Raw genomic sequence first — 24,662 nt, forward strand, 5'->3', positions numbered from 1 at the left:
ATAATGACTGCTGTAACAGCATCAATTGAACTTTGGTGCACAAACTGCTAAATCTATAGAAGCTAAATAATTATGCTGCACACACATGAGCAGCGAGTGTAAGAGCAACAGCTGATGACATCCACAGCAGCAGAAATAATAACTGTGGATGCCCCACAGCAGCATATGATGGATATCAGAATATCCGCATCAAAACATCAGAGAAGACTGACACCAAAGTAAAAGTCATGGTTATGCATGGACCAGATGTTTAGGTTATCAAAAATCACATGACAAAGCTTGTGATACCAGTCACATTGTTACAATATGGCAGCCGAAGGTCCTCAGAACAGGCTGAGACTCTGGTAGTCAGTGAACAGAATCTTTCAGTGTGTGCTGTGTTGACTCTCTTGTTCTACACCACACACTATGCAAACAAAATGGTAAAATCAGTGATTATTTTCTCGCCATTAGTGGGGTCTCTCACATTGGAAAAATCAGGATTTTCCTCAAACTTTGCAAAAAAGGCCTCATTCTCATCCCTTGAATTTTATCTCCAGAGAGCTTTGAGAGGTTTTTTTCTTCAACCTTTGTGCATATAGCCAAGTTGAGTCCCAAATTAAATGATTACATTTTGGAGGTCAAAGGTTAAGGTTTTTGGATCTCACAGTCATTCCCTGTGAATGCAATATCTTAAGAATGCTTTAAGGGATTTTTGCCCAACTTCATACTCAAGGTTGAACTGATCAGATTTTGGAGGACTTTAAATCTTGTGCACAGAATAATTCAAGTATGCAATGAGGGATTTCTGCAACATGTGGTACAAACAGGGGTGTGATGAGATCTCGTGCCACGACATCTTGTGAGATCAAAACATCACGAGATGTCTTTTCGAGGGGAAAATCACCTCGCAAGATCAATATTGCCCAGACATCAGGAGCAGCAGCTCTCCTGACAAAAAGCAATACCTAACTGGAATGGCATAACGGGCCGTTGTATACTTCAGCGGTAAACTAAGCAATAAAAACTCTGTTTGAGAGTCACAGAGCCACTGTTAGCTCCAAAAGCAAAGTTTCAGCCCAAGTTAAACGTGCCCTGTTTGTTATCTGACTGCAACGAAGCAGAGACACACACTCGCTCACCAACGCACACACAGTAACGTAAATGCTCAGCTGGGCATCATGTCCAACACTTTCAAAGCTCTTATCAGAAAAAAAGACCAGAAAACTAAAATAAAAGCTATAATTCTAAATTACTGTAAAAAAAAAAGAAAAAAAAAACCTGTTATTGACAGAAATATTTCTTTTCAGTGTTTTAAATGTGGATGCAATTAGAGAGGGTGAGAAACAGTTTGATTTTACTGATGCAGCTCTTTATATTTACGTCTGTTGTAAATAGTTTTTAAATTACTTTCAAATAATCTAAATGCTTTCATTATAATTATTATTATTATTGAAGCAATGGATGCATATTGTAGTAAAATAAAAATGTGGTAGAATATTAAAATGAAAGGTTTGATTTGAAGAGCATTACAATGTACAGTTTGACTCCGAGTTAGACAAGACAAACTGTACGTTCATTGATAGCCTCGTCAGTACAAAAGTAGTTGGTTTAAATATTTCTAAAAGACCTGTATGCTTTGCAATTATGACTTTCAGCCATAAAAATGACATATTTTCCACTGATATATTTTTCCAAAGTTAACAAAAGGTGTAAAATCTCACCTCGTCTCGTGAGATAAGGGCCCCGTCACACACCTAGGTACAAACCTAACCTGGCACACCAGATGGATGTGTTTCACACATCCATCTGGGAAACCTCTCATATACAGCGTTTGGGAAAGGGCAGAGCTTTGAAAAAAAACTCAGAGGTTGATTGGATGAACGTTCTGTCTGTCACAACTTTACGGGCAAATCAGAGCAACAAAACATATGACGTAGCTGCTACCGAGCCTACGCCCCTACCAAAGCTCCATAGAAAACTGCATAACGTGAAACATGGCAACTGTAGACATGTCAGTACACAACTTGTCGTTTTTGAAAAGAAAACAACTCAATGCTGTTCTTTGTTCTTCTTTAAACAGAGAAATGTCATCAAGTTCTGATAAAACTGGCACTTTAGCAGCATCCCATAATGTCTTCGCCATAATTGCAACAGCCTCTTATTGCTGCTTGCTTAGGGCGCGACTCAGCCGTGCGCGAAAGTACTTCCCCTCGTCGCTGATTGGTCCTGTCACTTTCTAACTGGGCCCAAGCGGTTCAGACGGGAGCTTTGCAAGATGGATTCGCCAGTGAGAAACGCAGAAATGGGTGTATCCATCTCCTTTGCAAGGTTAGTACAAACCTATGCTTGGAGGGGGAACTGATGACCTCTATGCATGTGCGAACATACAACACATTTCAGTCAGTTTTCTTTTTTAATGTAGTTTTTTAGAAATAAAAGTATCAATATTGGGCACTGGCGATATGATGATGGCATAACACAAATCAGGCTGATATCTGTTTGTGGATATTTCCCAATACACAGCTTATCTGTGAAAACAGACAGTTAAATCTACACTTACGTAAACTAAAATCAATGCAGCTGCACATACTGAAATTCAGATGACCTTTATACTGAAATATTCAGTGGTTTTAACCCAAAATAACCATGCCTGAATGCAATCTTAACAAACAACTGCAGGTACAAAGGCTGGATGTCAAACTAAATTGGTTTTTGCTCCTCAAGATCATGCCTGGTTTCTTTAATATTATTTACTCTCCCAGCTGTGAGAAAATTAAGACACACAAAGACAAGCACCTCTGCTGCATCAGTTAAGGTCTTTTCATGCATAAGGAGGTAACTGATACTGTTTTTAATTCAACTAAAGCTCTGTGTCCCAAACATTTACCCCCCCCCCCCCCCCCACACACACACACACACCCACCCACTGACAAACATACACAGGAAAACTAGGCAAAAAAAAAAAAAGAAATCATTGGGATTACTGACATACATACATACACATCAACATGTAACTTGCATATACTGACACACTTGTAAACACATATTGACTCATGTGCCTGCACACGCACACACAGAAACACCTGTCTGTGGCATCAGTCCATACAGATAAGAAGGCTGACAGGAGCTGCTGGAGCTAAAGCTGGGAACCATGGGAGCTGTCAGGCTCATTTCCCCGTCACACCTCCAGGCTCATGCACACACACACACATACTTGCTGTGACATTGTATGGAATTATATTCACCACCTGCAGCCATATCCCTGGCACAACTATTACAAACTGAATCCAAACTTTAAATCAACCTCAGCCAAACATTTTACCTGCTCACATTTTAAACCTACAACAGAAGAAACCTAAAGCTCAACACCACTGTAACTCTATCCTCCATCTTTGAAATAACACGTCCTAATAAGGTGTGAGAAAACCGTCACAACAGGCTACCAGCTGGCCAGGTTTTCTATTCTTGTGAAGGACCCACAATAGAAACAGCAGAGACGGCATACCAACTTACACGGTCTAAAAACAACTGATGCGCAACAATCTGTCCTCACTGTTGCCATGAAAATGAGCAGAAATAAACAGGTGATAGAAAATAAGTGTTAGAGGAACTAATAAAAGGGGAGAAAAAGAAAATAAATGCTTCAGCTTTTCCAGTACTCGTATGCATTGACACAGACAGTAACTCGTCTTTATTTTGATGCCCTTAGGCTGTTTACGAAATGACTGCATTGAATGAATGACATTAAATCACAGGTGCATTGCATGAATACAGGTACTGTCAAAAAGATAACACAAGCTCTGTTGTAAACTTACACATAACACTGGTAAAATTACATATATCAAGCAAAAAGTTATATATTATACACAGAATATAAATGCATTTATAGTTCTGTTTGGTCCACTAACCAGTGTCCATGTTAAAATCATTTCTGTTGGGGTGCAGGTGGCCTAGTGGTTTGAGGCGCGCCCCATGTATGTGGTCAGGTTCGAATCCAGCCTGTGGTGCTACTGCTTTTTAGAGTAACATTATGGTTCAATACATTTGCTCCAGTGCACATTATGTAAAATTCTGTCACCAGGGGGCTCTCAACCAAAAAAATAACACAGCAGGGCAGGTTAGACCAGCATTGCCCATCTCCGCAAAGCTCCACTGTTTATGTCTTCTTTTGAATTAAGGATTCTTTAAAATAAAAACGGCATCTCATAAGACGCATCTACTAAACAGAAAAAAATGGCGTTCTGTTTTCATTGTAAAATTCTCATAACGAGAGAGAACCATGATTCTGCACCAATAAAAGCACTTCCTGAGCCGTTGAAAGTGACCTTAGAATGCACATAGAGGCCAAATAGGTGGGCACAGATGAGCAGTGCTTGTCTGAACCGTCTGTGAATGGTGACGTTTAATCATCTAAGCTCACCCACCTACTTATAATAAAAAATATATATATTTATATTTTTTTAAAGTGTTTTTTCATTTTTTAGTGTTTGAAAACTTTAGGAAATTTTGCAAAATGTGTCTGCATGTATATATGTGATCGCTTTTCAGATTCATATAGATATTGCACAAGAGAATTTCTACATATTGTATCTTTCCATACTTTTTTTTTTTAAGATTTATTTTTGGGCTTTTTCATGCCTTTATTAGAGAGGACAGTGGACAAAGTTGGAAACAGGGAAGAGAGCGGGGAGAGACATGCAAGAAATAGAGCCACGGGCCGGACCCGAACCCGGGTCGCCCGCACACATGGCGCGCGCCACAACCACCCGACCACCGGCGCGCCCTCCATATTTTTAACAAATAAAGAATAAATGGGTGGATGATCCTGGCTGCCTGCAGAATGTTTTGTCAGATAATAATTAGTGAATTGCTGTGGCTTCTCAGGCGATTAAAAGTTGAGGCTCTGAACTTAATCTCTGTGACATTTAGCCCAATAATTTTAGGTTAGTAATCAGCATGATGTTGCTGAAAGAACCATCCTGGGTTTTTTTTTTTTCTTTGTGTTTTTACAGCATTCAGGCTTAATCCTGACACTATTTCTCAGAGCCTGGGTGCTTTCTGTCACTCAGGAAATGTAACCACAATGACTTATGCCTCAAGTGTCATCACATGCGTCCCCTCTGTAGTTATTTTCTCTTTCACTGATGCCAACAACCCACAATTTAAAACCTATTATATGTCCAGATGTCTCAGTATGGAACAAAAACAGCCATGACTGGTGGAGTTTAGATGATTTAAATAATTTTATTTTCATATCAAACCTAACAGTACAAACACTCCCAATCTGACTGAACATTATTATAACTGAAGTTTTCTTAGTGTATGTTAAACATACAAACTTTTCCTCTACCATCTTATCCTTGACTCAGCCTTGTGAGTAAATGTCAGCTACATCTCAATAAGATGGCGCTTGCGATCTCATTTTTCACCATAAACAGCCATTTGTATTGTGATTTCATTAGGATAAAAGGAAATTACTTGTAGATAACAGGACAAATGAAGGAAAGCCAAACAACATTGAGCTAAAACTAATGATGAAAAGGATTTCCATTCTGTTAGTGATGGGGTGGTTGTATTACATCTAATTACACTGATAACACTGTTTCAAATCAATCTAACAGCTTGTTTGCATTAATAAATCTGTGCATCCATCCTCTTCCCCGGTAGATTAAATGCAAACACTGAGTGAAATACAAGCCTTGTGTTGTTCAATACAGCCCCTGCCTCCACCACTTAACCCCACATTTTGCAGGTTCACACCTAAGGATAGGAAAGATGTCCCAATTCTTGTTAGAATGGAGGGGTAGGGTGAAGGACAAGGGCTATACAGCCCTCTAAAAAGAGATTTTCCAAATGCACATCACTTCAAGCGTGGTTAATCTCCCAGAATGCCTTGCAAATCATCAGCAAGTTTTGAATATTACAACCAAAATCTAATCCCATTATTCCATGTTGTTTATAGATATTTCAGCCCTTTTGATTTTGGACAAGCATTTTTTTTTTTCTCATATCAGAAATGTCTGATATTGGTACTGGTGCTGATGATGTATCAGGAGCTTATAGGGTATTCCCATTTCCCAAGATATCAACACTACCCCTTACAACTCTGTTTCTAGAGGGTGCCTGAAATCAAGGAGTAGGGTAAAAAAATAGAAATGAGACTGAGTCTTCAGCCACACACAAGGGCTTGCAGATCAAACCTGGTGCTTGACTCATTCAAATTAACACACTGTATCTAACTTTATACTACATATGCTTGTGGGTGTCCTCCAGTTCCTAAGATTTACTCCTCCAGTCCAAAGACATGCTGTTTAAGCTCTTATTTAGCCGTTGGTGTAAACACAAGAGTGAATTGTGAGCTGGGTTGTGACTTTTATATGTAACCCCACACAGGCTACATCAGCCAGAAATGGGATGAATGAATATCAGTCCAGGTTATTACTTCTAAAACAAGCTGATGGACATACTATGGGAATGAAAGATGACAACAACTCATCAAAATATCAAACAACTTGCCTACTAAAACTGCAATTAAAGAAAACGAATGCATTAATCTATGAAGCTTTTTGCCGAAGAATGTTTAAATGCTGGTGTCTAAGTGTGTGCAGATGACCTCCACAACTATCTTCAGTTGTTCTTTTCAATAGAAGTACAGTATAGAGTGCAGAAATATCTTACTCTGCCTTTGCATTGGGAGTTATCTCTCAGAGATAACCTCAGTGCTATTCCAAGAGTACTATACAATATGGTGCTATCTGCTTTCTCCTTCTGTACATGGTTCTAATTTTTGGGTTACATTTCTTAGAAACAGAGATTATTTCCGCCGTTATTATGAACCAAGGCCAACAGTGCAAAAGAAGTGTAACTGCTTACATGAAGAATGGCTTTATGTTCATAAACTCTCATACTGCTAACTTTCAATCTCTCTCTGCTCCTTTCTGCTCTGGTGATCCGCTGATTATGGGTGTTTACTGTAAGTATTATATCAAGTATCTAGACTTGACCTCTAGGAGCAAATAATCTTGCTGCTGCCGGGTCCAGAACTTCAGTGTCTTCACTCTCCAACTTTGAGACAGCCCAAGTTCACATGGGATAAATAAAACCTTTCATTAAAAATCTGTAGCAAAAAGTAATCTAAAATGAGTAACAATGGAAAGATTCTAAAATCCAGTCAGAAAAAGCAGGATCATCCCATTAACATTTTAAAGGGTTCATCTTTACAATGAGTCTCTGGCCAAAAATTCTCTGCTGACTCTGATTCACAGACCTGATTGAACTTATTAAATGTAATCTGTTACATTTAATAGCTGCACTGTACTATTTAAAACTGAAAAGATGTCCATATCCAGGCTGAATAACAGTTCTGCAGAAATGATGTGGAACATTTTTTGTCTAACCAATCCCCTTAGGAAGCTTTGTTAGCCTTAAGCAAGGTCTGCATGTTGTCACAAACTGTTTGAGAGGTTTTGGTGATGGATTGTGAGTGGTTTTTTTACAACATTAACCCCAAAAGCTCTTTTTAATATTATTTCAGTTTGATTTATTTTTATATAACCTTTCTCCATCAGGTGTTAAGATTAACATCTCCTCTTCAAGGGAGACCTGGTCAAGACAACACACCACTTATTATTATAATTAGTAGAAGACGAAAAATACGACAAACATGAGGTACAAAGAAAGAACCAAATGAGGCAGCCACACTTTGCTGTTAAATCAACTGTAAACAAGGCTTTGAAATGTTTCAGTGAGACTTCATTACTTATTGTACAAATTACTCTAGTGTTCAGGAATCAAAATGCTGTAAGCAAGTGCTTTTCTACCCAATTCAGAAAAAAATATTGCCTCGATAGGAGTTGAACCTTTTTTCCATGTTTTTCAAAGCTTTCACATGCAACACTTTAAAGTAATACAAAAGTTCCCTGTTAGTGGTTTACAAATAAAAAGTGCCTGTAAAATGTTTTCACCCTGTTGATGATTTACCCTTTTACTGATTTCATAAATCAGTCATGGTCAATATAATTTGCTTTGATAGAACAAAAGAAATAGACAAAAATGTTTTATATCAAAGTGTAGATAGATTTCTACAAAGTAATGTCAATTAAATAAAAATATGTAATGTAAAATAAGTGACTGCTTAAATATTCACCCCCTGCACGTCAGTTCTTAGTAGAGTCACCTTTGGCTGCAATCACAGCACTGAGTCTGTCTGGATAGGTCACAATCAGGCTTGCACATCAGGATACTGCAATTTTACTCCGTTCTTCTTTGTAAAACTGCTCAAGCTCTGTCAGGTTGCACAGATCGGTCCTTTTCAAGTCCAGCCTCAAATTTTTTATTGGATTGGATCTGGGCTTTGACTCAGCCACTCCAGAACATTCACCTTGTTGTCTTTAAACCATTTCTGTGTAGCTTTCGCTGTATGGTTCAGGTCATTGTCCTGCTGGAAGATAAATCTTCTCCCAAGCCGAAGTTCTCTTAACAGACTGAATAAGACTGTCCTCCAGGATTTTCCTATATTTTGCTGCATTTATTTTACCCTTTATCTTTACAAGCCTTTTTAGGACCAGCTGCCAAGAAGCATCCCCACAGCATGATGCTGCCACCACTGTGTTTCACAGTGAGGAGGGTGAGTTTGTGGTGATGTGCAGCGTTTGGTGTCAAAAATAATGTCTTATCTGACTTCCAAAAATCACCATTTTGGTCACATCAGACCAAAGAACTTTTAAATGCAAAATAGTCACAGTTTAAAATGGGGTAAAAGGTATAGTATTAATTGCGATTAACTGCAGAAATTCTGAGATAAATCAGGATTAAAAACTTTCATCAACCGATAGTCCTAACTTGCTCATCTTTTTTGGGGGCAACCACCTGTTTTGATGTTTGTTTGTTTGTTTGTTTGTTGTAGGAAATACTCTGGAGCGGGTGACTAAACATCCATAGCGTTTCCAAGATAGTAATTGACTATTTTGCAATTCAGCTGAGGGGCATGCTAACAAACTAGTGATGTTTGAGACACTTAACGCTTTAACTCAATCTAAATCATTTTCTAAAGAGGTTTATCTGACTGTAAACCGGTTAGTTACCTACAAATATATGGATTTTATCACTCAGAGGGTAAAACAAATATTAAATCAGTTAATCTAGTTCTAATTTCACTCAGAGTTTAACTGGAGCACACATACTCTGAGGGTATAAATGCCCACATGAACATGTGCAAAGCATGCAAACACACAAAACATAGGCAGATGCCTGCAAACACACAACCCTAATGATTTCTCTCTGCTCCCTTTCCTCCCTGTCTCTCTCCCTCCCTCTGAATATTTTAGTATTGATGAGCCCATTACTGATGATAACACAGTGCATCGTCAGCATCCTCTCTCTCTCTCCCTCTCACATGCACACGCTCAATCATCGGGAGTCGAGTTACAACTCTGCTGCTGCTGCTGTGTACTTTTGTGCACTTGCGTGTGTGTTTTGGGAGCTGACTTCCTGGCGTCAGTCCAGAAAATTGCCAGATTTTTGCAGCCTGATGACCTCGCATGTGCACACAGACACACATACATACACACACCCAAACACTCATTATGAGGGTGAAGATGCTACAATGATGTGCAATGACAATACAGCAGACATGCCAAGTGCACTGAAAACGAATGTGTGCTCCAAAAAAGCCTGCTTAAAAACACAGAAAAAGACATAATATTAGATACTGAAAGGTGCAGTCTAGGGAACCAAAACCCCTGAAACACAGAAGGTTGTTAATGTTCCTGTTGCTTGTTTTTCAGCCCTAATGTGTCTTTTTGATAATGATGCTCGTTTACAAAGTAGGGTCGTATCCCAATGGGCACAGACATCTCATCCTCCCTCGTGTATCTCCTGACACCTTCACACTTCATGACCTAAACATGGCTGGAGATGCTCAGCCTCTGAGTCGAGTCGACTCTAGCTCACAGAGAGCAAGCGAGAGCGGCTACTGAGACTAATTGTGTGTCAGAGATCACAAACGTCCACCTGGCAGATTCATTATTGCTCTACGAGGATGGTTATTTCCTCCTGGACTGGCTGAGAAAATGCCAATTGCCAGAAGCTTTTTCTTTAGTCAGGTGAGGAAAAAGCTATTATTTATCTATTGATTTTCCTTATTGGTTTTAAACGAGTAATGAAGAAGGAGATAAAGAGAATCAAGAGGATAATATTAGGATTTCTTAACTCTGAGTCCAAGAGTGGTTGAAACATGGTTTATGGAGGATACCTTTCAAATTCTGTACATTCAGCCCAGCAGAATCACAATATTATTAAAGAGAACAATGATGCTATGAATTAGGGCTGTCAGCATTAATGCATTTATCTTGATTAATTATGGTCCATAATGACTGCATTCCTTTTATCTAAATTGCATTAATTACATGCTCAACATAACAAGTTCCTTTTTCAGTAGTTCATGTCATAATCTTCGATCTGCCTGAAGGTAAAATGACTTCAAAATAAAAGCAGATATTTATCTTAACAGGCAGTCAATTACCCTTTGGTTAATTGTGATTAACTGCAGAAATTCTGAGATTAATCAGGGTAAAAAATGTTAAGCTTTTGACAGCTCTGCTGTGAGAGAAGGTGAAGCATCAATACATGTTCCTGGGAAAAGTCTCACCTTTTATGAAGTATGTACAAACTATGTAATCAACCGGGCTACACTCTAAGTTTTAAATTGAATTGTTATTGACAAACAGGTGTTGTGTGTTCATATGGCAAACTTTAAGTTCAAACAATAAAAGCAAAGTTAAGCATCAAATACGCTCTACTTTATCAATAAATAACCAAAGAATGGCCCTGAATTTAAAGGTTCAGCATTATTTGCTGCTGAAATAAGCCTTGATGACAGCAGAAATAATTGCACTCACAATTACCACAAAGTCAAATGAGCGACCCTTTGAGAAAGTTTTGACAAAATAAACACTTTATGATGACAAACTGCAGCAATTAGCTGCTTTATCACATTAAAACTGTTTACTCAAAGACCCCCCCTTGCATGAATCATGGTACTTTATTGGCTGTTCAGAGAAAAGCGCTCTTTTTTTGTCAAAAATGTCAGTTTTAAAACAGTGTCTGGGTAAAGACTAAAATGCCCGGTTTGAGCTCTGTGATAATGTTTTACTCATTTGTTTATCATTATTTTAATAAAACATTTAAAAAATGTTCTCAAGTTTATCTAAAAACATGAGATATGTCAAAACTTTGTGCAGCAAGTTAGGTATAATTACTTTCAGTCTTTAGCTTTTAAGATAAGTTTGAATGACTGCTTTACAGATCAGAAATATATGCTCAGTTCACAGATTTGCTTCAACCCTAGCTATTCAGGGTGATATGGGTTAGGCACCAGGAATTATTCAACAAAAGTGTGAAACAATCGATAATGAAATCATTCACTGAAGATGTCAAAGGACAAAATTAACAAAAGAGTATTTTTATGGAGTAAAGTACATAATTTTCCAAGACTGTAATGTTAGCTCAGTGAAAAAGAAGCTCTTCATTAACTTTAATGAAAAATGGCACGACAGTGTTCTTTTCAAACCAGACCTATGGGCACATGCTGATTAAATGTATGCCTATATTATATGCTATATCTCAGTTATCTGGGAGCCAAAGATCCTTTTTGCACAGTTAAGATCTCGTATTCTTCCTCTGGCCATTCAAATCAGTCGATTCAGAAATATTTCCAGAGAAAACAGACTTTTTTAATTGTGTGATTTTGCATAAGTAGAAAGTGAGTCCTATTTTCTTTTGCACTGTACCAAATATGATGACCTAAGAGAAGTATTGCTTTATGAAATGCCTCGTCAAAACCCCAAAATCAATGAGCAATTTGACGTGTTTAAATTTTCTTATTCTGTCACAAAAGCTGGAAAAATTTTGCTTTAGTTTGTCTCCATCCTCCTTTTCTGCTCTGTGATAATAAAAGAACTACTTACACAATAATACAATAAAGACTTCAAAATAAAACTAAAAAATAGGAGAAATGTTTTGTTAAAAATACGAGTCCTTGGCAGCCAATATTGAGCTAGTTTCCCTTTTTTATTATCAAAAATTGCAGGCTTGTGTTTTGTGCCATATAGACAGTGTGCAGTTTTCTTAAGTATCTTAATCCTCTTCTCTGCCCTACGATAGAGATAAGATTCACCTACCTTTCAATACTATTGCTCATTAAAATAATAGAGATTGTATCCAGGGCTTAAGATAAACTGTTTCTCACTAGCCACTGTGGCTAGTAGTTTTCCAAAGTTATAGCCACTCTGAATTTTCACTAGCCAAAACGTTTGTTGATGGAAAACATTTTTTAGAGGATTACGGTTGACTATGACAACCATGACTGACCATGAACCAAAGCTGCAATCCTTTGAAATGTAGATGAACACTGCTATGCTTCCGACTTGAAGCTATTTTTTTAATTGGCCAACAAGGTTTGTGGTCTGATATAGAGAGGGCACAAAAAGCATCTACCACTGTAACAGCGTTCACAAACACTGGCACTAACAGCCGAGCCCGGTAAGAATAAACACAGGATGTGTCACAGATAAATTCAGCCCACCAAACTGAATGGTGGGAGTCACTGCACTACCTGCCACAGCTGAAATCCATCTGCATTTGGCTGAATGGAGTCAAGCCCTGATTGTATCACTTTTAAATACATGGCGCATTGAACATTTTGACAACCCTAGTCACAAGATTTGTTGATGAATTCATGATGCAAGTTTAGAATAAATGGGTGACAGAGCCTGCATGCTGTATTACAAACACAATTGTTGCTAATTACCTTATGTTAAGCATTAATGGTTAATCAGCTGCTTATAAGGATAATAATTGGGCCTTATAATGCATTTAAAATGGTGTAATACAAGAGGAAGCATTAGATTCTGTACTGAGCAGTCAGGCTGCAACAGCTCAGACAAACCACTGTTAAAGGATAAGGAGATTTGCTCAATGTCAACCCTTTAAAATCTTTTAGCATGACCACTGCCATGGAGAGAATTGAATTAGCTAAAGCTATCACAAACAATGTAGGCTATCTGTCCCAATAGGAATATAAGAGAGCAGCCTATCAGAGTGCTGTTATGATACCCTGGAAAATACAAAGACACGATAAGGTCACTAAACTGTCTGTGGAGCACACAGACACACTATGGGAACATTTCAGTGATATTACAAGGTAATGGAGGGAAGCAGTGCTCTCCACTTTACAGCCTTACTGACAGCAGCGTGCACAGCTCACATGGGGTGTTCAGTGACAGGGGGAATAATGACAGCCAGCAGGTCACTCTCACTCTACTACTACACCAGCGCTCTGTGTTTGGCTCAGTAGGCGCCATGTGCCTCGTAAGCCGTACAGTTTTAAAACAGACTTGAAGCTTCAATTTAAAAACACAGCATACAGGACATAGTTTAGAAGAAACACTTACATCTCGGAGGACGGTGGCTGGCTACGACAGAGGAGCGCGTGTCCGCACGCTTGTCCCATCGCGCATCCTGCCTCGCGCCTCTCCGGTTGACCCAAACAGCTGCAGTCAGGAGGACCTGGCGGGTGAGGGGAGGAGAGGAGGAGGGAGGGAGTTGCTGTGTGTGTGCCGAGAGGGGGGTAACGGAGGATAGACGATGGATGGAGAGATAGAGAGGTGGAAGGGTGTGTGCTCCTCCTGCCTTCTCCCCCCTCTCTGTCTGCCTCGCGCCGCTCTGCTCTCTGCTCCTGTCTCCTCTCGAGCCCTGACAGCGCGCGGGGATTGGTCGGGACCCGGTATCTGATACCAGAGCTGTGGTAGGATGTAGGGATATAACGGCTGAGCGGCGCGAGAGAGCGAGAGCTACAGAGGGAGTGAGAGAGAGAGCTCAGCCGGGGTTTTTCACGTTCAGCGCCACATGGACACATCAACAGACAGAGACGAGTCTGTCAAACACGAGCTCCTCAAGTACGTCACTCTGTCGCGTGCTCGGAGAAACAAACCTCCCGTCATGCCCGGTCTTCCATAAGCTGCACAGGCCAGTTCATCCGTGAAAATGAAAGTTGTGTTGTCGTGAAAATTCAACTTTCACGGTGTATCTTCACACCTCAGCTGCGCATTTTCACACAACTCCCACTAAGCTCACTCCTCTTCTTGTGGCGTTTTCCTGCTCACTGAAGCTGTCCTGACAAGACGAATAACTTTATTTTTGTCTCCCGTACAAACAATTGAGATCTTATCTACTCCTGCACTACAAACCACAACATTCACTCTTCTGTGTCTAGCAAGGGACTCGGGTCTCAAGGTCCAGCACAGATCCCCTGCCTTATATGGCCTTTCCAGTACATACAAGGAAGCAGCAGGGATTCACTACAGAGCAACACATAGTGAAACAGGAGACTTTAAAATGTTTGTTGACATTCAAGGCCTTAAAATATCCATCTTGTGGCTGCACATGCCAGGTGTCCAACACTCTGAAGACTAACTACAATACAATATTCACACAAGACAAACAGAAACTCAGTAGCTGATTTCATGTAAACAAACATGCTAACATTTCAAAGTTAGAAACCCCCTTTGCCCACAGAAGTGTTTTACCTCAACAGGTGTTTTCAATTATTAGTCTGATTAGTCCTGTTCTCAGAGCTGTGTGAGCATGCACATACTGTGGATGATTGACATCTCTGACATATGCCTTATACTGATTTAAATAGTGACATCTGTTCACCATCATCATCATCGTTATCATTCCTTTCACTTAATGAGTTTAGGGACCTCAGGAAATTTTTTCCATCAATTCCCTAAATTCCAACAGAGGAGAGAACTAATCAGTCATAACTGCAAACACCTGCATGAACATAATGCTATAAAGTAGTGGTTCTCAGCTGGTCTAGCCTCCGGACACTGCCACCTCCTAAATGAGAAACGTGACCCAAATTTATAACATTGTCAAACACTTTAATTTATTCTATATAAAAAGTTACAGTTTGATCAGGATGGAGCAAAACATGATTGAATAAAGAAACAGGACAAAACAAGCATGTTTTAAAAAAAAAAAAAACAACATACCTGACAGTGTTTTTTCCTTGCTTTGTTTTTTCCTTCTAAGACTATTCAGAATACTAGGCTTGGAAAATGGACTTTGGTTATCACATTAATTTAAATACTGGTCTTTGAAGGTTAATGTTTCGGTTGTATTACATTTACTCAGCCTTTCTGTTGAGCTAATATGCAGGACCTTGAACTGTCAAAATGCAATGCAGGGATAAGTAATGTTGTCAGTCACAACTTTCTGCAATGCAAAGCTACTGCCTACAATACACTAGTGAAAGCTGCACTGCAAAGAAGATTAACAACTGAGTGTCCATTACAGTTTTTTTGAAAAATAAAAGTGATATTTCTTATATTTCTACTGAGCACAATTGCGCTTCAAATGTGTTTCCTTTGAAGGGAATTTTGCACATGAGCCTCACAATTCTTATAAAATCTCATCTTTTGAGACTCCACTGCAAGGAAGCTGGACGCTCAAAACCTGCTGTGTTGGTATGGTTATGATTACATCTACAGCGGTTGCCTTGATAATTTTGAACAAAAGATGAAGGCAAAGTATGATGTTCAGAGGCAAATGTAGAGGAATGTAAGTATGATGTTAAGAAAAGTCTCGGCCTCCTCTTCTGTCTACACATACTGTGCCATGTTGTCTCGGAGTGAACTGGTTATGTGACACCGTGCGTTACATTCTGTGACATGTAAATGCGGAAAAAGTGTTTCCATTGCACTTTTTTGATATATTTCTATATTGAAACGTCTGAAAAACCTGGTGTGTCCATTACCATTTTTTTATTGTGCTATTTAGATGTTGCACATTTCTAAGGGTAATAGAAATGCAGCTACTGTAGTCCAGCAGATAGCTTTAATAACAATGTCTACATGCATTACAGGCTTTTACAACCAGAGTATAACAAGCACCTAAAATACTTGGTATAGAGCTTGGCAACCGACGCCACTGTGCAGTGCATTATGGGCTTGTTTGGGTCAGAACCGGTCAGAACTGCTGTATTGGCAGGGCATCTATCTAAATAACAGGCACAGTAAGTGTTACTCTGGTGTCTGACTATCTTTGACCTGGATGCCTTGCCCCAAAAGCCGTGTAAGGCTTACTTACTTACTCCTCTTCATCCCCTATGGGACATAAAGATTCAGTGAGCTTTCTCTATTGTATTCTGTCCTTTGCAGCATGTTGCCTCTTTGCCTCTCCCCATGACAGGTTCATCCATTCATTCATTCATTCCATTCCATTCCGTTCATCCGGTGACACAGTTCTGCGCCAGGTGGCTTTAGGTCTCCCAGGTTTTCTTTCGCCTGATGGTGTCCATCTTAAGGCAACGTCTGTGATCCAGTCCTGCTCCATTCTAAGCCCAAACTATCTCAACTGTCTGAGTGTATTTCCTTAATGATGCTCTGGGTACCTGTTCTCTTATAGAGTTGCTTGTTGGAGATTTTGTTTGGCCTAAAGACCTGGCATACATCTGAGGCATTCATTGTTAAATGCCATCCAGTCTCCTCATGTCTGTTTTCACAACTCTCCAGCTCTCTGAACCATACAGGAGGACAGCCTTCACATTGCTGTTATATATGAGCATCTTTGTTTTAGTGCTGCATTTTTTGGACCTCCAGATGGAATGGAGGAAGGAAAAAGCACACCTGGCCTTTCCCAGCCTTGAACTGATGTCTTTCTGGGTGCTGTCCTTACTAATGAGGCTGCCAAGGTAGGTGAAGTCTTCCACAAACACAAGCTGTTTTCCATTTACAAGGATGGATGCTGTGGGGTTGGATTTTAAAAACATCACTTGTGTTTGGCAGTGCTGATGTTGAGTCCAACTTGATGTTAAGCCTTTTAGTTTTAGTCTGTATGCTGAAGTGGTTAGTTGAAAGGAGAGCTAGGTCATTGGCAAAGTCGAGGTCCTCCAGCTGAGAGAACATGGTCCACTGGATGCCTCTAGGTCTGTCTGCAATTGTGTTTTTCATGATCCAGTCTGTGGGCAACAAGGAAGAACATAGGAGACATGATGCACCCTTGTCTTACTCCAGAGTGCACAGAAAACCACAGGGTGTTGCCCATGACAACACTGCAATAAAACTTTTAATAGAAAGCTCTGATGATGGTAAGGATTTTAGATGGTATCCCATAGGAGTGGAAGACTGGGGTGTGACATCATGTTGCAAAGCTCTATAGGGGTTTTTTACTAACCTGACATGCCAGAAATGCTTTTTGATGTATCTGTTGTATGGGATATGTTTCTTATCCATCTGAAAAAATAGTCCATAGTCTGTGTTTGAGAAGGGCAGAAATTGAAGATGAAAGATGAAAGCTCTGTCACCTTCCTGTCAGAGCAACAAGACATGATGAAATGAGTATGCTCAGCCCTGGTGAGTGAACTACATTATGTGAGTTTAACAGGCTGTCACCATCGACGGTCACTATCAGTGGAGCCAGTTAGTGAGTGAAACTCATGCCGAAGCAGGTCAGCAGAGGAGCAGTCTTTTCCTAAAAGAAAAGCTTCCCTTTAGAGTGTTGCTCAAAGACACTTCCTCGTCTGTCTGGGGAGATCAAACCCCAAATCCTCTGGCTGGCAAGCTCTACCCCAGATCCACAGCCACCACTGTGGATTTCTTAATGGAGATCAAATTTAAGCAGCAGAACAATATTTCCCCTACTTTACTAATCCCATTCACTTCCATTTAAAGGTTTAGGTGAGAACCAATAGAATTAAACATAGAACAGAACCTGTACAACACAAGGTTAGGTGCATAATATATATATATATATATATATATATATATATATATATATATATATATATATTTGATAAATATTGGTTGCAGTTTTGGACATATGTGGCAGGTCTCTGCTAAGGGGAAATGTAGTCTTTCATTTGAGTTATATCACATCTTTTGAGGTTCATCAAGTTAATATTTTCTCAGCGTCCTCTGGGCTGCTTTGGCTTTAGACCCCAACAGTTCATTTATAATTTGCTGCATGAGGATGATCTCCACTTCACTGTCTTAAGAGATAACATCTGATTGAAGCCAGACAGTCTCACTGTAAGACAGAGAGACCAGAAGGAGTCCAAAAATCAGATCTGCTGTGTCTGTCTAATTACTTCCCAGAATTACTGGCCTCCCCACAGATCCTTATGCAACTATAAACACATCTGTGCATTTAGATTATGTTTAACATGATACTTGACTAAAAAATATGAAATTTAGGAATGATGAAGGTTTTTTTCATTGTTTTATTGTCAGCTAGGAAGCCACCAGCTGGGGGCATGTGTTAACTAATGAGATTAAACTCTAAATTAGAAAATACAAAGGGACAGGGCTATGTGTATGAGAAGTATTTTTAACAGAGGCATCTTAGGTCATTCAGCACAAGCTGTCAATCAGTGTGGAGGGCGAGACAGCGGGACAAAGATGTTTTGAGGGAATGAAGACAAAGAACAAGAGAGAGTGACACCAGTGGTGTGAAGGGAAGAATAATGCAGCATTGAGAGCAGGAAGATAAAGGGTCAGGAGGGGAAGGCTGCAGCACAATGATGAAGACTGTGAACCTTATTAGTGACATGTCAAATTTGCCAGGGTTTGTGTGGTGTCACATAGATGTGCGTGAACATGTCACATCTGGTGTGCTGGCAGACAGATCTGTGGTACTCAGCTGTGCCTCATCATGTATGTGTGTGTGCGAGTGTCCAGCTGAATGTGTGTGCCTGAGGCCTCCCTGGTCTCAGATCAGTCAGTGTGGGCACCAACAGATCCTCCGCTGGGACTCGGGTCAAAGAAATTTCTGCAATGGACACTCTGCACCAGCTGGAGAAACTATTTACAGTGTTTTCCTAGTGCCCTTCTCTAGCATTAATAAATGAAGAGCAGCATCTGTTTGAATTTATGAAAAGACTCTAGAGAAAAGGATAAGACCCAATTTTTTAACCATGATCCCAACTTTTTTTTTTTTTTTAACCTTTTCTGTAGCAATATCCTCATATTTGATTTCTCAGTCTCAGGAGTAATAATAGATTCTAGCTTAAATAATAAGAAAAGGAGGTGACAGCCATATTTTCTGCCATATTTCAAATGATGGTTTTCCTCTGCTGCCATGCTTAGCAAAGAAATCAAATTCTATCACAATGTTGCTGTGTTAGAATTTACAATGAAACAATAAAATGAGCATCACTGATTAAATCAAATCATGATAAAGTGATTCAAAGACACCAACTCTAAAAAAGTAAATATCCTACAAAAGTTAAAGAGCATAATCTCGTATAGTTTTGTTGAGAAGTGCTATAGCCTCAGGTAGAAAAGTGTTCCTAAGCACCAAAATGACAACCAGAGCTAAGAAGCTAAAAACTCTACATGTTGTTGCAAAGAATAAAGATCCCATAGGTGCAGTTGTGGCTCACCTATAAGCCTATTCACCCACTTCTCAACTTGGTGAAGAGCATTTTTGTTTTTAAAAGATAGGTTACCAAACCATAAATCAACGAGGCTGTTAAAGCCTCCACTCTTCTTGGAAGGCTTTCCACAAGATTTTGGAGTATTACTGTGGGAATTTGTGCCCATTCATTCTGTAGAGCATTTATGAGGTCAGGCATTGATGTTAGACACAAAGGCCTGGCTTACAACCTCTGATCCAGTTCATCCCAAAGGAGCACACTGGGGTTGAGGTCAGGGCTCAGTGTGGGTCAGTCAAGTTCTTCCACTTTGAACTCATCAAATCTCTTTATAATCCTTTCTTTGTGCACTGGGGAACAGTCAGGCTGGAACAGAAAAGAGTCTTCCCCAAACTGCTGCCACAAAGTTGGAAGCATAGCCAAGTAGTCCAAAATGTCTTGGTATGCAGAAGCATTAAGATTGCCTTTTACTGGAAATAAGGGGCCTAACCCTAGACCTGAAAAATGGCTTTATTGTAACATCCCTCCTCCCCCAAGCTTCACATTTGGCACAATGCAGTCAGGCAGGTAATGTTCGCTGGCATCTGCCAAACCAAGACTTGCCCATCTGACTGTAAAACAGAAAAGCATGTTTTTTCACTTCAAAGAACACGTTTCCACAATGTCAGAGGCTATATGAGGCTGTGCCGCACAGTTTTTGTGTTTACATTAAGGCCAATGGAAGTTCAAAACTCTTCAACTATGGAATCAGCAGATCGTTGGTGACTTTTACATGATGCACCTTAGAATCAGTTCAATCAATCAATCAATCAAGAACTTTATTTGTCCCCAGTAGGGGCGATTCAGTTAGCAAAAATAAGGGGAGCATAAGAAACATACAAGCCACATAAAAGAAAGAAGACATAAAAACATCTAACAGCACAATTGACCCATTAAAGCACAAAGTAACATTAAACAAGAGACAAATGTAAAAGCCAACTAGGAAATTGATCAGTTAATTTATTGCACTGGCTGTCACAAAGTGCAAAAGTGCAAAGACTATCTGGAATAAAGGAGTGTTTGTATCTGTTGTTACTGATTGATGGTTGTCCCCACGCTGTGATTTTAGTACTCTGCATGGCTGAGTTGCTGATGTTCCTAAACGCTTCCACTTTCTAATCACATCACTTACATTTGACTGTGGATTATCCAGAAGGGATGAAATTTCACAAACCGTCAACAGTGACATCCATCAGAGTACAAGTCTTGAAGTCACTGAGATCTTCAGAACGACTCATTTTGTATCATAGATGTGTGCAAAATGGAGAAATGGCTGGGTGCTTGATTTTATAAACCCGTGGCAACATGTCTGATTGAAACACCTGAATTCAATAATTAACATTTATGGCCAAATTTTGTCCATATATTGTATTTGCCTTTTATATTCTATTGTGTCACATTACCAAAAGAAATACATGCCTCTAGCTACTTTCTTGCTAGTATATTGTAAAAGGATGAAAGCTAACAGCATTTGTTGGACTGTAGCTTCTTGATAATCAAATATGTAGTCTTAAATTAAAATACGGCCGAGTGTCCTTCTAGATTTTCAAAGTTCTCTGTCTCTTTCAGTAGTTAATTCATCAAGAAGTAGTTAATAATAACATTTGTTATATTCCTTAGATCTATGACATACGACCTTAAACATAGCACTGCTATGTAATAGCATTTAAAGGTAGACTATGCGATTTTTTTTTCCTCTAGGTGTTGTAGGAGAGCACAGCCTTGAAAATGTAAACAAAGAGTAGTTTTTGACACTCTTCGCCATTTTGAAGCCTCCCCCTTCAGCCACTTTAGCTTCTGTCAATCCTAAACAACGATCATATACAAGTTTATATGTAACTATCAAGGCAAATGCGCTACCTTTACTGCTAATATCTTTTTTCAGCTGCAGTAAACCATTTCACGAGCTCTTCTTATCCTGGCCGGTTATGTTATAGCATCAATTGAACATGAAAACATTTACATAGCATATGTTTGATCTTTATTACATCTAAGTGTACAATGTTGGATATTCTACCTTTAAGCTTCCCACCCTGAGCATGATGTCAGAGGAAAAAAGCCAGTTTGTGAGAGTTTAAGGCTTATGTAAGCATGCTATGGAAGTAACATTCTGGTTAAACACTAAATACATACTTAATAAACAAAAAAATAAAAGAAACACTTACTTTGAGAGGCCAGTATATGACATCCAGTACAAATTTAAGAGAACAGGTGAAGATAACAGGTTTAAAACAAAACAAAACAAACTGAAGGATCCATAAGAAAAATCCATTCAAGTACACAGGATAGAGCTAGACAAAAGAAGTAGCTGGTTGCTTTAGACATATACAGCATCATGCATGGAGGGTCATCAGATACAGGTGGGACTAACGAGACACAGGTGAAATCAACCAGGGCAGAGTGCTCAGTGACAAAGGAGGGAAAACACAGGTAAGGACACGTTTAAGGCAAGAACTAAGAAATTAAAACAGGAAACAATAAACATCCAAAATTAAAATATGACAATAATATCCACAGTGTCAGTGTTAACATGCTAATGTTTTTAACGAATTAACAGGATTTATTAACTGTAGAAGAATTTCTTCAGTCCATCCAAACTTGTTAAAAGTTCAGATCTCTGACCATATGTTAACATCCCCTTCCCTAGCATAAAATTTTTAAAAACTACTCCAGTCCAGACACCAACATATTGTGCCAGTGACATAATTCTGAGCCAAGATGTCTGCTGAAGGGAGCTGGCTGATGGAGCTGCAGAATTAATGCTATGGCCCTTCTGCTAACACATACTAAACTTGCTGATAAAATGCCAAAGATCCCTCAGGGCAGCACAGACCACCTCAGAGCAGATTTTTGTGCCACTTTGGAGCAGACTTCATAGTTAAGGAAAGTCAAGTGACCGCGGTGTTTGTATTTGTTATGTTGTTACTCTCGTTATTCCTACTCTACAATAAGACTATGGAGTCAGATATGTCAACAGAGCCGTCGGTTATGATGCAAAATCATTTTTTTCCTTCTCTTTTCCTTTTTTTTATTAAGGAGATTATTACAGTAAATCTACCAGAAAAGATGAAAAACTGGACATGAGGTAGATAAGGTAAAGTGAGGTAACTTTATTTAATACCTGTAGGTAGATTAGTTTTACAGTCAGCCTCCTCCACACACAAACAACATGACAGTACAGGACAGAACATGATGAAGTGACCATAGTGCTCAAAACTGAAAGTAAAATAATAAAAACAATACTAAAAAAAATAATGTTAGCAAAAAGCAATATAAAAGTAAGATAAGAATACAATCAGCTTAATAATAACTAACCCTCACAAAAGAAACTGGGGTCGACAAATATTTATTTGGCATGCATTTTAGAATCATAGCAGACCTGTTTTCCATTTGTTAACATGGAGGAGACAGTGTTTTATAACAGCCAATCAGTGGAGGGGGTTCAAATTCTTGGGCCGCTGTAGCTATGTCCATCTTAATATACAGTCTATGATTCTGGCCAACACTAAAGCTATGCTTTTAGCTCTGGCCCCAAGTGGCTAATCTGGAGACCCAAAGAATTCCCTGTTGTCCGGGCAGAAATTTGGGTCACAAGGGCCAATGCTCTGTGATCATACAGGCTGCAGTCATGAGGCGCATGAGCACTCATTGGCTGTTTCTCAAAGCCAAGGAAGGATCCTGAAACGGCCGTTTTTGAAGGATACTAGGTCATGGACTGTTCCAATGTCGAGGAGCCCCAAAATTTTTCCAAGGCATGAGTCCTTCAAACAGAGAATTCCCAAGGATGCACATATGTATCCTCCACTCACAGAAATTACCTACAATCCAATACACACTGTTTTCCTTCTCTTTTAAAAAGTGCATAAACAGCACAATATCAGAGGAAAACTGGGTCCTTGAGCACTCAATACACTTTTTAATGTCCTGTTTCCACCATAAATATGTTGTCATCATTATGTTATGGCATCAAAGTAAAGCTGGACAGGTACAAATAGCACCATAGAATATGAGTATATAAAAGAATATTATATGATGAATACGATTTTATGATAATATTATTACATATATTCTGATTATATGATGATAGCATGTTAGACGGTGCTTGGTAAAAGTTGTTGTTAGTGCCCCTCCCATTTTGATTTCTGCTGCCGCCTCGTATATGGGTGCGACTTCTCCTATGACGTAATCACAAACACTTGCTAGCCTGTTCCAAATGTGTGTTCAAGAGTTGTCAGGGGCGACTCTGGCCTCGCCTCTAAGGGGTCTGACTCGTGAGGATCTTTCCAACAGAGGAAGGATCCTGGACTTTGAGAAACAGTTATTGTTTGAATAGTGTTCATTCCCTCTAAACTCCCTTTCTCTTTCTGCAGCTCCCTTTCTCCCCTTCTCTCACTACATGTTCTGTGTCCATCAGCCAATCAGTATGCTGTATTAGGAAGGTCCATCCATGTCCATCTGACTGAAAACATATGCTTATTTGGTTCTGTAATGACTTTTCATTCTTTTAATCCCTCCTCACCAAGAAACTCAAGATCATAATAATCGGAACAAAATGGATCATAAAAGAAAAAGAGGTGGCAAACTCAAAGCTTGCAGCTTGATGTAAACACAACAGGTGGAGATGGCACAGGTAAGCTAATAGTGTCAGATGTGCAACACTAAACACAACCTATAATATCCAAACCACTGAAAATTAGTGCCATTCCGGCCCTGCTTTGGCTTATATAGTTGTAGTGTCAATTTTGAATTTCTCCCCTCACATTCTCCACTTTAACTAAAGAGGGGCCAGAATTCCAAACCTGTTAGAAAGACCATGAAAGGTCATTGTGACTTCTAGCCAACATGTTAATTCCAGTGATGCACACCCAGTACAAACAGTGACGCTTTTACTGTTTTAGAATATCTTTTTTTTTTTTTTTTTTTTTTTTTTTAGAAAAATGAAATAATACCAAAATGAGTATTTTAAGTTTATTTATTTGGACATTTTTCAGTATTATTTATCACCGCATACAGCAAGCCATAATTATTCCACATAAAAAAGCTGGACATTTTTGATATATAAATTACCTTACAAATCTCAGAATTAGAAAATAATGAGTGGTTGTCTCTGATTTGATAATGAAACTTTAAATTGAATTTCCCTCTTATTTTAAAATCATAATGTCTTATAATCATCATAATTATCATTATTGTTATGATTATTAAT

The 24,662-nt window shown here is 39.1% G+C and overlaps 1 protein-coding gene across 1 annotated transcript in view; it reads right to left on the minus strand.

Moving 5' to 3' along the window:
• LOC121521675 (cGMP-dependent 3',5'-cyclic phosphodiesterase) overlaps positions 1-14,246 on the minus strand; it is a 274,824-nt gene extending 260,578 nt beyond the window's left edge. Inside the window, exon 1 of the mRNA XM_041805812.1 lies at positions 13,434-14,246. Within this exon, the coding sequence (XP_041661746.1) occupies positions 13,434-13,897 (464 nt within the window). The 5' untranslated portion in view covers positions 13,898-14,246. The remainder of the gene's footprint in view (positions 1-13,433) is intronic.
• Positions 14,247-24,662: the final 10,416 nt, after the last annotated feature.

This window comes from Cheilinus undulatus, linkage group 2 (assembly GCF_018320785.1).
Source record: "Cheilinus undulatus linkage group 2, ASM1832078v1, whole genome shotgun sequence".
Lineage (NCBI taxonomy): Eukaryota > Metazoa > Chordata > Actinopteri > Labriformes > Labridae > Cheilinus > Cheilinus undulatus.